Source organism: Aythya ferina (genome assembly GCF_964211825.1).
Source record: "Aythya ferina genome assembly, chromosome: 7".
NCBI lineage: Eukaryota > Metazoa > Chordata > Aves > Anseriformes > Anatidae > Aythya > Aythya ferina.
The window spans coordinates 21,276,095-21,291,248 of NC_140302.1; the positions used below are offsets into that span (position 1 = coordinate 21,276,095).

The window sequence follows — 15,154 nt, forward strand, 5'->3', positions numbered from 1 at the left end:
TTAGTGTGGATCTGAAGAGGCTTTCAGAGATGGTAGCAGAAACTTGTATGATGGTTGCCACTGTTTACTGGGGGGTGAGAGGAAAGAAATTTGGGGAGGAGGTGGAGGAAACAAGCCTGCACCTTGTAACTGGCACATTGGGCAAGAAGTACTTTGGGCTGCAGGGTAAAATGGCAGAGAAGGTGGAGGCGGCTGTGTCCCCTGCTGTGAAAAGGTGGGGTGCCTCTCCTTCCCGTTGTTCTATCCACACACGTGCACACCCCTTCCCTCCAGTGTGAGCTCTGCCTTTGGGTTAGGAAAACCAGAGAGGCATTCGATCCTAGCACCCGCTTGGCTTCAGGTAAAGGTCAAAGACCACCTGAGCCCATGGGTATTATGCAAGGGGCCATTGTGAAGGGGCCCCAGACTGCAGCATGCATCAATCCACCTTCCTACTCCCCCTCCAACTCTGGCTTTGTTCCTCAGGGGATTGCGAAAGCCCCAGGACTACATAAAGCATTCCCTGTCTGGGTGGCCTGGCCACTGCCCCCAACACACAGATCTTGAGAGGCTGCAGGGACTGGCACTGGCTGTAAGGGACCCTGCTGGGGTGGGCTGGGGGGCACTGGGCGCCTTGCCTGCATCAGGGAAAACTGCACAATGCCCTGGGGACCTGTCAGGACAACCCTCCTCCCTTCCCCAGGTGTCTGATGGAGCCCATTGCTGATGCTGTTCTTTGTCTCTTGCTGTTGCTGTAGGGATAGGATGGCCTACACCAGGAGAGCTCTGCCCTGTCTGCTGCTGCTGGCACTCACCTTCCTGGGCAGCAGCATGGCAGAGCGGGACTGCCGGGTGAGCAGCTTCAAAGTCAAGGAGAACTTCGACAAGAACAGGGTAAAGCTTTTTTCTCTTCTGGATCTGTGATGTCTTGCCTAGCTGCCCTTCCCAGGCTACAACATCTGGCATCGTGTGGTCACATTTTTACTCAAAGTCACGGATTGCAATACTGAGAAACAGCAGGTGTGTGTGATGTTGCCCACAACTCCACAGTGATGGATCCTGATGCAACCAATACAGGAATATTGCAGAAATGTAGGTCAAGCAGGCTGCTCTCAAACTATATGGTCTAAATGGAAAAGGAGTGTAGTGACTCCATTGTTTTTATGAAAAATGCCTGGTGTTTTCAGGCAACATTACAAAGGAAAATCATATTTATATGTAGATTTGTCAACATGTGCCAGTTGTTCTGCTCCCACCAAATTCTCTGTTCTCAGTACAGGAGAACTGTAAATACAAAAAAAGATACACACACACACAAAAAAAAAAAAAAAAAAAAAAAAAAAAAAAAAAAAAAAAGTAAATTCTTTCTTTTGTCTGCACTAGGACATGCTAGATGTTAGAAGACTTAAATTTGTTTTTCAGGTACAACTTTAAGGCATGGTGTCAAAGATCTTCATGTCCTTCCCTCTGTCACCCAACCCTAAATTGTAACGTCTGTTTGTAATGTTCTCCATACTTCTAGGGCTAACTGCAGCCTTTCTCATTTCCTTGCAGTACAGCGGCACCTGGTATGCCATGGCAAAAAAAGATCCCGAGGGGCTGTTCCTGCAGGACAATGTGGTAGCCCAGTTTACTGTAGATGAAAATGGACAGATGAGTGCCACTGCAAAGGGCAGAGTCAGACTCTTCAAGTAAGTTTTTTGCAGTCTTCCTTTTGTTCCGTTCCACTAAGTTTCTGCTTTGCTTGCTTGTGCTTCAATCCTACCTTCTATCCCTGTGGTAGTCACACAGTCTCACCAAATCTGTGCTGTTAGGTTTGAATGTGATGTTTTCTTTCTCTCTGATTGCAGTAACTGGGATGTCTGTGCTGATATGATTGGCTCTTTCACTGACACTGATGATCCTGCCAAGTTCAAGATGAAGTACTGGGGAGTTGCCTCTTTTCTGCAGAAAGGAAGTGAGTACTTAGCTATAGAAGATGCAGAGCTAATTAGGGGCCTAGTTATGTTGAATGTCCATGCTTGGGAAGAAAGAAGTAGTGCTGAATTTCTAAAACACTTAAAACATGTAATAACTATAATATAGCAAAGCCTTAACATGAACAGGGTAATCACTTCTTTCTGGATGGGACAGCTGTCTGGTTTTGTTTAAAAAACTGAAGACCAGACCTCTGTATATCTTTGTGTTTCTTCTGTTTCTTACCCAGCAATATAATCTAAGGTCACTGTTTGGAAGAAATAAAGTATTTTAAGTATTGTTTTCATTCAGAACTCAGTTACTGGATTGCTCTGTTCTCTGCAAAAAGTCTAACATCAGACTTGGTCCAGCAGGGAAGAGAATTCTTCTACAATCTTTTTGCTTAATCCAGTATCTGCAAATGTAGGGATTTATCTGTTCTAAGAAACAAATATGATCCAGTATATATATATATATATTCATATTTTCCTCTCCTGTCATTTCTCAGACCCTATGCAAAATTACTTTATTGAGCCAAGTAGACATTCAGTCACTTGTAGCTCAAGACATTTCCATGGATTGTTTCCAAGAAAAGCAGGTAGAATTTGGAAGTGATTGAAACTCCATTCTCTCCAAAAGCACAGTTATAAAGAATGTTTTGGATGCCGATTTCTCCTGAATTGTTGCTGAATCTCCTCACAGCATGCTGATGAGTCAAGTTTTCACGGATACTGCAGATTACTTGCTGATCTGGAGCTCTATCTTCCTAAAAACTGTGGTCCCCACCCACAGGAGAAACAGGGAAGATAACTGAATTCAATTGGCAACTGCATTAATCTTTTTTCTTACAAATATGGTTTCAGTAACACCCCTGAAGAGAAAATAGTGATGACTTTTGAGTAATCTGGCATGACTGGCATGACCAGGAGCTCTTTTTTTTTTTTTTTTTTTTTTTTTTAACTATTCCTGACTGTACCCCTTGTTTGGTTAAAATAAGAAAATCTTCTTAGTGTTCACTGTAGCTCCTCTAATGCATAGTTCTATTTTTGTGTTTGGTGCCATATTTTGTAATGATTTTCAGGCATAGATTTAAAAGATGTTTACTTGCACTCCACATGCTTCTCTTCTTCAATGCCCATGTTAGAGGAGAAGCAGTGGTGCCAACCTTTCTTCTTCTCTCCTTCACTGCCCCTAATATATATGCTTATTTAAACAAAAAAAAAAAAAGTTATTGTATTAACATTGTATTAACTCTATAGAGTTATGACCCTGATCTTTATAGATCTATAGATCTCTATTGGTTTATTATATTTTACTTGTGTCTCTGTAACTCCTTTGCTTCTTTGCTATGGTTTCTTCCAGATGATGATCACTGGGTAGTGGACACAGATTATGATACATATGCTCTTCATTATTCCTGCCGCCAGCTAAATGAAGATGGCACTTGTGCTGATAGCTATTCGTTTGTGTTCTCCCGGGACCCCAAGGGATTGCCTCCAGAGGCACAGAAGATTGTCAGACAAAGGCAGATAGACCTCTGCTTGGACAGAAAATACAGAGTTATCGTTCATAATGGTAAGAGTATTTTTTTTCTTTACAATTTTATTTCAGGACTTACTGAGAAAAGCACTTGAAGTCTGTTGCTCATTAAACAGCAAATACATGAAGTCTTATACTTAGTGGCTGTAATATTGTCTTGTGAAAACTGGAGCTTGTAGTAAGTTAATTTCAACTTTTATTTCTGTTATCTGAAGGAGAGCTAAGGTGTACAGCTTTTTATGTGGTGTATCGCATCAGCTGAAATAATAATTAGAGGAAGTTGTAAAACAAATCAATGTAATGCGAGTAAACATAGTAAGGATAAACTTCATTGTTGCTGTAAAGAGAAATTCTCTCTCTTTAAACATGATTCTTTGCCTTCCTTAAAAAGTGTTGGTGAAAGAAATAGAATGTGTTTTCAAAAAATTCTTTGAAAATTATTCACAAAAGGCTTTTAAGGGAAATCAGAATTTTTGGAATGGATACAGATGCAGACTTTGTATCAGCAGAGGGTGTCCATTTCTCGCAGGTCCTCATGCTAACCATTTCACAAAGGTTTATGGAAAAGGGACATATCCCTCATGCTAGAGGTATGACCCTATCTTGAGTTATATAATCAAGTGGAACTTGCAACACAAGGAGTGATACAGATTAGCTCGCTTCTTCTCAGCTCCTCTGTGGCTTATCTTTGCGTCCTACTTTTGGGTCTGAAAAACTGCAGAGAAGCTGTGGGGCTACATTTGCAATGTGCACATTTCCAGCACAACAGAAGTGTTCAAGGGGTGGGGACAGGGGCGAAAGACTCAAGTTGTTTTTAGTCCATCCAGCAAATTATGCCAGTAGAGTGCAGCACAGAAAGTTCAAAAATATATTAGGAAAAGCCAAATGACTACTTATGCTAGATTAATCAGTGATCTGGAAGAAAACATAGTATATTTACTGATAAAGATTATATATGGAGTGGGAAATAGTAAATTATGAAGAAGATAGATCAGAATATTTAGGGCCAAAAAAAATAGCAGTTTTCCCCCACTCCTTTCTTTGCATTCTGGAAAACAAGATATTTACAGAATACTTGACTGGTGAATCAGTGGAATGTGAACTCCTTATTCAATGCTATGGCCAAAAGAGCTAGCATGATTCTTGAGTGCATAAATCAGGGGTGTCAAAGATGAATTTACAGATTCATATGAGAATACTGTGCTTGGCATAGGTCCACTTGATATGTCTTGTGTAACTGGGAAGGGTACTGAGGATGAATTAGAAATTTTAAAGAAAAGCAGCGAAAATGATTGAGTTTGCAAAATGTGTCCCCCAGTGAATATTTCAAAAAGCTTGATCGTTTTCTCATCAGGAGAGGTTGAAGACTGACCTGAGCAAAGTCTATGCTTGCCCACACAAGCAGAGAGAATTGGATAGTAAAGGACTTGCAAACATAGGAATAATAAAATAAAATGGATGGAACTTTAAACTGGACACATTCAGAGCAGAAATAAATAGCCATTTGTTTAACTCCAAAGTTCGTTAACCTTTGGAACTATTTATCAAGAGCTGTTCCATGGTCTTCATCACTGAAATCTGTAAATCAAGATAAAAGGCTTTTCTAAACAACATGTTGGAATAAACTGGGATTGACTGAAGGAACTTTGGTGTACTATAAAGAAAGTCAGAACAGATGAGTAGTCAGGTCTTGTGTCTTTATTACCTGTTCATCTGATCTATAAACAGAGAGTAAATATATAGCCATGTTGTAAAGTAAGTATCCTGATAACAGGGTGCCTGAAAGATGTGCTAAGGTGAGTGGTGACCAGTATACTCATTGGTGACCTGGAAAAAGTGCCTGACAACAATAAAAAATAAAAATAAAAATAAAAATAAAAATAAAATAAAAAATTGAATGAGAATTTGGAGGCAACATAACAGTATTTAAAGCAGGTTTAAGAGAAATCACAGATGCAAATGAAATTGGCTTTTGACTTGTAATAAAGCTTCACAGGAAAAAATTTAACCTGTTGAGTTCTGACCTGTTTGTATAGGAAAAACGTCTGTATGATGCAGCAGACAATATAATTAAAATTCTGCTTCATTTGCTGCAGCAATCAGAAAGTTAATGTTGTATTTGATTGCATGAAGTGTAGAATAGAAAATAAACAACATTATTATATAAATAGATGATACTTTCTTGTTTTGAATACCACACTTACTGCTCTTCAAATTAAGTATGGCAAAAATTAAAATTTCTGAAGATGAGAAAACAAAATAATGAGATGATTAGAGATGTTATGGAGGTTTCTGCATTAAATCTAAGATAAAGTACATGTATAGATATACAGCTGTTGTTCTTAACTGTGAGAGGTGTATGTTATGGTGGTTCCTTGCATTTCTGTCAAACCAGAGAAAGTTTTTTTTACTGTCCAACTATAAAATCAGGACATTGGCCTAGTCTCAGTACTAGTCTGATTCAGCTCTGTAGAATCTGTGTTTCCATTATTTCTAGGATGCATGAGGCTCACAACGCAATAAATGCATTGTCAATCCTTGCAAGAAAGTGTTCCTATGTTTGCAAGTTCTTTACTATCCAATTCTCTCTGCTTGTGTGGGCAAGCATAGACTTTGCTCAGGTCAGTCTTCAAAAAAAAAAAAAAAAGAAAAAATGAGTTTATTAATTTATTCATAATTTGTGTCATATCTTTTTAAATATCTTAGAACTTTCATATAATAGAATGCTTGTATTTTTCACATAATATAGATCCAATAGGGTAATTTAAAAATAAAAGCTCAGCATGTTTCTTGAAAGTTAAGCCCCAAATATTCTTTTACTTTCCTGACCTTAATTTAAAACTTGATGTTGTTGCCTCCATTTTTTTACAGAAATATCAAATCTACCAAGATCTGCTGAATATTGTTCTGTTTCTCCTATCCTCATTTGTATTATTCAGATGTTAGGTGTTGAGTGCTGTGTCTGATAAAACCATTTGAGTCCAATACTGTTTGCAAATGAAAAATGGTAGTCTGGTCTCTAATGTTGTCTGCAGCATTTATAAATGAAACTTAGAGCAAGCAATTTGCATTCTTCCATTACTGTGAACAGACCCGTAATTACCATTTTGTTAGTTGATTCTGAATTATCTGGTACCATTAAGCTGAGTTCCTGAATATCAAAAATGTTTGGAAATGAGAGAATGACTGCAAGCTACATTGACAAAAGATTATTAAAAGCTTTATATTAGAAACTCACAAAAATCACTTAATTCCTCATGAAATGAAGCATGAGCCTTGCTACTTTAGTTTTAATTCTGCTATTAAGAGCTGCAGAAGTATTAGCAAAAAGAGCCAACTTCAATTATCTGCACAAGCCTGTATTAAGCTGTTATTGTGGTAAAATTCTGATTGAAGTTAATAGACACTGCAAGAATAGGCTTGTATCTGTTTCTGATTGTGCATACTCTGCCTATGTCTTGAAGCTAAATATTTTTTCTGTTGATCTATCCATAACTTTTTTAATTTATACTGTACTAAATGCACCCCCAAAAGACTAATAGATGTACAAACCTTGCCTTGATGGAAAAAATAATAATATATATTATATATTATATATTATATATTATATATTATATATTATATATTATATATTATATATTATATATTATATATTATATATTATATATTATATATATCTTTGTATACTGGCTGTTTTAGGCAAAAGAGAAACATAGGATTTGTTGTTGTTATAACTGATCTTGCATTTCTGGTGGTAGCTCCCTTCCAAATATACATCCGGCTGTACTGTATACACTGACACAGTCTCTCAGAGTATATAACACAGTTGCTTTTAAGTTTTTCAACGTGGGAGTGGATATCACAGTGTGGCTACTTTCAGAGCAAGCTTTTAGAGCTTGTTATTAATAGAATTTAAAACTAAATCTGCAGTTTAGCATTTATTAGAAGCAAAAATTCTGAATTAAATAACAGTATTTTCAGCTAAAGAGTAGTAAATTCAACTAATTTACTATTGCCATTAGAAATTTTGGAGGTCAGGAGATTCTAATTTTGTTGAAAGACGTACTTAAAGTAATAATTTTAAAATTGAAAATACTTTGAAGCTTGTTTAAGTACATAAATAACACTTCTACCTGTGATCTATTCAATGCCTTGCTTGTCAAAGTATTAAAATGATCAGGACAGGTTTAACAGATTGGATAAATTCCTGTTTTGTTTTGAGTTGAAAATTCTTTGGGCTTATAAAGTGCAGAGCTAAGTATTGGCACATCATTACAAGCAACAGACTACTGGACTTAAAAACATATTAAAAGTAATTAAATACGTATTCATTTTAAGTTTGGTGAAAGTGTGTATATTATAGTTTTGTCTAATGTGGATGAAAAACTAAATTTGGGTTTTTGTGTGTTACAGGATTTTGCTCTTAAGAAGATCCAAAAATATGGAAGTAAACCACGTGACAGCACCATGGATGTAAAGTTAATACGTTGATCAGGTGCTCTTTTGAAAAGCCTTTGGATGGCTTCATTTAGATTTTGAATATATTTATCTGAGCTGCATAGCTCATCTTGTTAATAAACCAATGAAACATTTTAATAAACTCAAATTACAGGGGATGCAAATTGTCTGTATGCACATCTGTACATATGTAGGCATTGGTTTTATTAATAAACCATTATCATAATGCACTATTTTAAATTGCTGACAGATGCCAATAATTAAGAATTTTTTTGTTGTTGTTATTGGTTTCAATTTCTGACTAATGGTGTTTTAATTGGAATATATATGTATGTATTTGCTTTCTAAAACTTACTTTCTTTTCAAGTATGATGTCATCTTTTTTTTCTAGGAAATACTGGAAATCTTTTCCAATAGCATTTTAGAAAGGAGGAAGGAATTTCAATGACTGTATATATCACTGCTTAATTTTATGACTACTGAAGACACCAAAAATGCATCCTTTTTAAAGAAATAATTTAAACATAACAAGTAAACATTTATTGTTTATTTATAAATTAACAGGCATTACATCCACATTTTTAATTTGAGATGGAACCAAAATAGTCATTCTTTTGGTGACATTTATCATCTCATCTGCCCAAACCATTATTCAGGTAGTCAGTTTTCTAACTGTATAATCAAGTGTCCTTTTTCTGGTAATTTACAAGAGCAGATACTCTCTGTGGATGTACATTTTCACAAGCAAATTGATCTCACTCAGTAGAAAAAACAGATTAAAAATGGAACAGGTCTACTCTTGATATGGCTTCATTATAACTTCATTAAAGTTAATAACATTTATGTCAACAGAAAATGTACTCCCATAGAATTTAATTCTTCTGCTAAGTACTTCAACTATTTTACACTCACCAAATTCACTGCCATATTTCAATTTCTTCCAGTATAAATTCAATCCATTGGATTAAATTGTGCAATCTTACTGAGGCAAAGCAACGAATTCAAGAGAATTAAAATTAGCTTCTTTTTTTTTTCCTTTTTTTCTTTTTTTGCCTCTTCCAACATGTAATACTATAGTATAATGACCTATTCAAACTGGGATAGTATAGCCATTAACATTCAAAGTGTGTCACTGTTCAGACTTTAAATAATTATCTAGTAATGAAAGACAAATTAGGTTGTTCACGTTTACTTCTTTTTGCAGTGGTTTCTGTACCAGCCCCATTCCCTGTATGGTTCCCTGTAAAATAGAGAAGAATTTCCTGACATTTACGTCTGAAATGGGCAACATTATACAAAACTGGGTTGACAACAGAGTTAGCAAAAGTGAATAGCACTATCCAAAAGAAAACTGATGGCAAAATATTTAAATCTTGCTTGTAGTTCTGGACTAAAATTAAAAAAACAATGATTATAATTGGGCTCCACATGATGAAGAAAGAGATCATCAACACAATGAGGGCTCGGAATAGTTTGTAGTCCTGCTGGGAAACACGAATCTGATGATTATGTGAGTAGGCCAAACCAGCATTTAAACTTCTTCTTGATGCTTTTGTAATCTGCAGTAAAAGAGAAGAAAGTAGATTTCACTGAAACCTAGACATATTCTTAACACATTTTTATAGTTGCAAAAGCAAGTCTCTGCACATGATGTTTCCATTTTGAAAAGTGACTACTTAAAGAGGCATTGGAGAATTCCATGTTTACTTTTTGTTAATGGTTTCATTTCAAACATTTTCACTTTACTACCGAGGTTTTTCTTCCTCTCAGCTGTGAGCTCACCTCAGTATTAATGAAACTGGTTGTTCTGTGTATGGCTCTCCAGAAGCCATAAATACTATTCAGCATAAAATAGGGCCTTAATTACTCATGAAATCCCATTAACTTCAAATTACGACTTCATTTTCTCTATCTAAATAATCACATTGATTTTTCCACAAATGCAAACTGGAACACAGCTAACAATCCTGTTGATGCACAAGAACGAACACAATCCAATTCTCTTATGGCCATGTTGGTATTATAAGGTAGGTATTAGAAGGAGCATGAATTTATTACAGTAACGAAATCACGGTATGTTTTAATTTTGAATGGGATTTCAGGTTTTGTGTAAACTCTTAAGTTTTTCAGTCAATAATCAGAATTGCTTTCTATGAATTAATCTGAAATCTTACAGATCCTTTTGTCACTACTAAAATCTCTGTGTCTTGTAAAATTACTGTCTGATGTAATAAACCAGAGGATGGCTAGTTTGGGAATCTACTATTCATGGGTATGTATCATCTGTCATTACATAGAATATTGAATCCCAAGGTCTTGCAGAAAACTTTAAATCTTAAGCTCTACTCACAATGTCTTCATTTTAATTTGCACAGAACATTTGAAGTCTGTTAGATTTATATATGTGATGCAAAGTAAAATATATATATATATATATATATATTTGGAAAAAAAAAAAAAAGCTAAATAATCAAGATACCATTTTACCCCAAGTATGGTTATTTTCAAAAGCTTCAATCAATCTGGTATTTAAATAGGAAAGTCTAAAGCATAAGAGTCTTTCTGCTATTTGTATGTGTGGCATTTCCCTTTACCAATAACTAAGAGAAGGATAACACTAGTATGAGTAATACTTAATAGTTTCCTGGTTCAGGTAAAGATGAAAATAGTTATAGACATTGAGTAATTTGTTCTTCTTCCTGCAGTTTTCTGAGTCTGTCACAGAGATTGATGTCCTAGAATAAGTATCCTGTAAGAACCTAGACATCTACCAACAATATCAATAGCCACTTCCCTGATTTAAAAGGGGCAGAGAATTCTGGTATTTTGAACTATACCAGCTTGATCATCTCCTGCTGTACCTTCCTGACATCCAGAAATCAGGCTAACTCTGAATGATTCAAGAGTTGTTCCCAGAGCATACATAACCCACCTTAGTAAGAACATGCACTGCATAAAATACAAAGGACTAATGCCCACTTCAAATATGTGTGCAGGGTTTTAAGCATTTGTCCAAAAAGTAGGAAAAACAAGCTCTGTACCCTCCTCAGCTTCCAGTTTTCAAAGCAATGTCTACAGAAAGTCCTCAACCAGCAGGTTTTGTATCTACCATAAAAGTACCCTCCATCTTTGCTGTTGGAACTGCACAGTCTAGAACTGAGAATAAAAGAATCACCAGCACTGCAGTAAGATGCAACTGCATCTGAATGAAATGCTCAACTGAAACAGGGTGACAGTGACATGTTTTGGATCCCTTTTTGGTGTGCATAGCATAAGGAATCTAGACACATACAGTGGGAATCTGGACTACACTCTGAGGACAAGTAATTTAAAGGTCATGTATATACAAGTAAGTAACATCTTTACTGGTTTTTGCCTTTTATCTAAATCCATATGGGTTGGGCCATACCTGAAGGGGGAACACTGCAAAAACAAGTAACTCCATTAACTAAACGTGCCTTCTAGCCTGTCGTTTTTGCCAGTGTTCTGGGAAGTGTTGTATAAAAATAATGTTCAGTTTCAGATTAAATTGAGCTACATTTGTAGAGCATATTTCTTATTAACTTAGAGCGTTTGTAGTGAATCATCATCCTCATAGATGCTGTGTTAAATGAATACACTAATGCTTTGAACTTCTTGCAGTAATATTTAGCATTGTACCCAGTGAGTACTGGCATCATGGAGTGTTCTGACAAAGTTAGAGTGAATCTGTTCGACTCAAGGATTAAAATATACTCCATCTGAGTTCTGGGTACTTTCCGGAAAGCTGTGTAAGAAAGAATCAATTACAACATATGGGAATCTGCTATAGGCCTTATTCCTTTTTCAGTTCAGGAGAAGTGGTAACACATCTCAGCATCTGTGTTATCAAGCTGGAAAAGAAATGTGAGCATAGCAGCAAGGGGTTGTTTTGTAATCCAGTATGCTGAACACTTTTTGGGGATTCTATATCCATATGTGCCACTGTGTTTTCTAAATCTACCTGTAATAATCTGGAGTCTGCAAGGACAAGCAGAACACCATTCCTGTCCTGCTCTCTGAACAAGGACTGTGGCATTTGTTGGCCTGCAGTTTCTTGCAATTTTTTCAAAGGGCTTGGACTCCCCGTTGAGTTACTGTATGCTTTCCACGTACAGATAGTATGAGGTTGCAGAAAGCAAGTATTTTACTTCACTAGAAGAGGTTTACCTAATGCATTTACCTCAAGATTGTAATGAGGTTAGAGTGTAGATAAACTTAGAACTGATGACTGACAAGTTTGAGTCTGATCAATAGCAGTCCATTGAGAGCCTTGGAGTCTAGGTCCCAGGATCATGTACACCTACATATACCTCTGGTTCACGTACCCACAGCTTCTGGTGCTCCCCATTTCACCAATTTATTCCCTGCTCAATAATTTCCAAAGCTTTTACTTTTCCGTAGTAAAATAGTATGAGAAATTTAATTAGCCCATACAGGAAACAAGAATCTTTCCAGGGCAGTTGCTAAAAAACATACATTCTTGTGCTTAGTTTGTAGTTTTCTAGTTCTTTTCTCACACCGTTTTTGGAAGAGGAGGGGTTATGAAATCAGATTTTTAAAAGGAATTTAGGTGCCTAGTACCATGCTTGCTAGGATATAGACTTTGGTGCCTGTATTTCAACATCTACTCAGAATGTGGATATGGTGTTCCATTTGCACATTGCAAAGTCAGAAGTTGTGGAGGAATAAATGTGTTCTAATAAAATCTGTGAAATAGAAATCCACACAGAAAACAGAAAAATCAGTAGATCTAAAAGGGGAAGGACTGTTGTTTCCAATCCTGCTTTTCTTTGCTTTCGTACAACTCCCTTGCAAGTCTGTGGAGTCTAAGCTAAAGAAATGCAACATCTAAGCATTTCAGATACTTAAGTCTGTATGCATTTAGGAGATTGAGAGTCTTTAAATATGAATAATACATAAATGGAGAAGGGTATTATATACTGCATATAAATGACGACAAACTTTATGTTAGGCTTCTGGTAATGTGCCGTTCAAGCATGTCTTTAGTTGAAAGGTACATGCTTACAGGTTGAAATGTCACAGTTTATATCACACATTTTCTACTAATAATGTGCTAATAATGAGAGCTAATAATGTCTATATTCTTTAAGTGTGTTTGCATACAATGATGGTATGTTGATGCCTAGTGAATGGTTGTTTACTTCTCCTAGTTGTATAACAAAATAGAAAAGTACCTGCAAGATTTTGGAGTAACTGATGACAATGACTAATCCCGGTATTAAAAAGACAACAATGGCATAGGTCACATCCCAAAGTACTTCTCCTGCAGTGCTGGGCCAAACCAAGGTGCAAATCTGAACCTCCTGTTTGCAAAGAATAAAGAAGAAAAATAACATTGTACAGTTTTTACCACAACGTTGTCCTTATCTCCCTCTGTGCCTATGCAGAAAGTGGGTGCAGACTAAACTGAACCCGTGAAAACTTTCATGTATCACTTTATGGTTTTAAAAGCCCACACGTGTACAGATAGGTGAGTTGTCCTCGACTTAGTCAGTGCCAGCAATTCCAGACCATATGCTAACGGCATTTTTACACACTAACGTGTACCGAAACAGGGAATTTCGACCTACAAAGGGCAGAGGAGCAGCCTGACCCTCCTCGAGCCCCATTTCAGGACGGGCCGGGGGCCGGCTGCTGCCCGCCTCATAGCCCGCTGCCGCCCGCTCCCCGGCGCCGCTCGCCCCCCGGTGGCAGAGGCAAAGAGCCTGGAGCCTTCCCCCCGCTCGCCCCTACCTCCCCGGCGGCGGCGGGCAGCCGCACCACGGTGAAGAAGCAGCAGAGCGGCAGGGTGACGGCGGCGGCGAAGCCCCAGACGAGGAGGGCGGCGACCAGCACCTTGCGGCGGCGGCAGGCAGCGTGGCGCAGGCGGGCGATGCTGACGACGCGCTCCAGGCTGACGGCCGACAGGGAGAGGATGATGACGGTGCCGCTGAGGGTCATCACGTAGAAGAGCATGTGGCAGATGACGTCGCCCAGCACCCAGGACTCGGTCCAGCGCACGACGCCAATGAAGGGGATGGCGGTGATGAAGAGCAGGTCGGCGCAGAAGAGGTTGAGGACCAGGCAGTTGGCGACGCACAGCCGGTGCCGCCGCCAGGCCAGCAGGCAGATGCCCCAGACGTTGCCCAGCAAGGCCAGAAGGAAGATGGAGCCCAGCGCCACTGACTCACCAACACGCAGGGCCGTCACGTTGCGGCCCCTGAAGTCTGAGAAGAAGGGGAAGTAGGTCTTTTCGTCCCCCGCGGCCCCGGGCATGAGGGCGGCCAGTGGGCATGAGCGAGTTAGGGGAACGGCTGCGCTCCCAGCCGCCACGGTGGCACCCGGGGTGCCCTCCTGACACGGGGCGGGGGGCTGGCCGCCATCCCCCTTCTCGCCTTCCTCCTGGCACTGCTGCCGAGGGCTCGGCCGTGCCAGCCGTGTGGTTTATGGCCCTCGTGCCGGAGTGGAACAAGGAAGTGGGAGGGTAAACACGGCGCAACTCACACAAAGGCGAGGCCGGTGCGCGTGGGGAGGCAGCAAGGGGCTGGGCGCAAGTGGGGCCACCCAGCACCTCTCTGGGAGGGCGTGTGGCACAGCGGTGGCACCTCCATGCCGAGGGGACCCAGCCTGGCCACATCCTTCAGGGTGGTCCTGGTCTGACCTGCTCTCCGGACAGGCCCCTGAGGTGCCAGTGACCTGGGGAGGCTTCCCAGACTTTGCCATGATGCACCCCTCCGCTGGGAGCACCTGTGGTAAAGCACAGGGCAAAGCAAAAACACCAGGAAGGGCTTTCAAGGAGGAATGGCTCTGAGAGCCCTTCTAGGGGCCAGGATAACAAGTGCTGTTGTAAGGTAAAAAAAGAGGGATTTACCCATTGCCTTATGTCTTGCTAGTGTTTTTTGGAAACAGCGGTCCTGTGCATTGCATGTGCTGATGGTGGTCCACTGTCGGGAGGAGGCATTACAATACTGTTTTGGGGAGCCTTGTACTAGTTTGATCCAGAGTCCTACCTTTCTGTGCTACGAGTTCTTGAGGAAGAAGCCTCATTAATCAAGATGTGTATGAAATAGTGCCATTTTTCAGGACATTAATTTCTAAGTGTTTGCTCAAATTGTAAAGGAGGCTTTCCTTCTTACGCTCTTCATTCCAGATGATTTCGAAATGGACAGGGAGTGAAGCGTATAAATCATCACAAACAAGC

General features: G+C 39.1%; 2 protein-coding genes across 4 annotated transcripts; one reads left to right on the plus strand and one right to left on the minus strand.

Annotated features, from left to right (window-relative positions):
- The first annotated feature begins 423 nt into the window (after positions 1-423).
- On the plus strand, positions 424-8,090 carry RBP4 (retinol binding protein 4). 2 transcript variants are annotated; one of them, XM_084524912.1, is made up of 6 exons: positions 424-571; positions 738-873; positions 1,534-1,670; positions 1,830-1,936; positions 3,298-3,510; positions 7,888-8,090. In XM_084524912.1, the coding sequence occupies exons 2-6, from the start codon at positions 745-747 to the stop codon at positions 7,899-7,901; spliced, it is 600 nt and encodes a 199-aa protein (XP_084381038.1). In that variant the 5' UTR covers positions 424-571; positions 738-744; the 3' UTR covers positions 7,902-8,090. The 2 variants fall into 2 exon arrangements, with proteins under 2 accessions (XP_084381038.1, XP_084381037.1); XM_084524911.1 differs by lacking the exon at positions 424-571 and having other exon boundaries at positions 691-873.
- Positions 8,091-8,464: 374 nt separating this feature from the next.
- On the minus strand, positions 8,465-14,500 carry FFAR4 (free fatty acid receptor 4). 2 transcript variants are annotated; one of them, XM_084524910.1, is made up of 3 exons: positions 13,810-14,500; positions 13,149-13,277; positions 8,465-9,491 (listed from the first exon to the last, which is right to left on the minus strand). In XM_084524910.1, the coding sequence occupies exons 1-3, from the start codon at positions 14,227-14,229 to the stop codon at positions 9,084-9,086; spliced, it is 957 nt and encodes a 318-aa protein (XP_084381036.1). In that variant the 5' UTR covers positions 14,230-14,500; the 3' UTR covers positions 8,465-9,083. The 2 variants fall into 2 exon arrangements, with proteins under 2 accessions (XP_084381036.1, XP_084381035.1); XM_084524909.1 differs by having other exon boundaries at positions 13,708-14,499.
- Between the last annotated feature and the right edge of the window lie 654 nt (positions 14,501-15,154).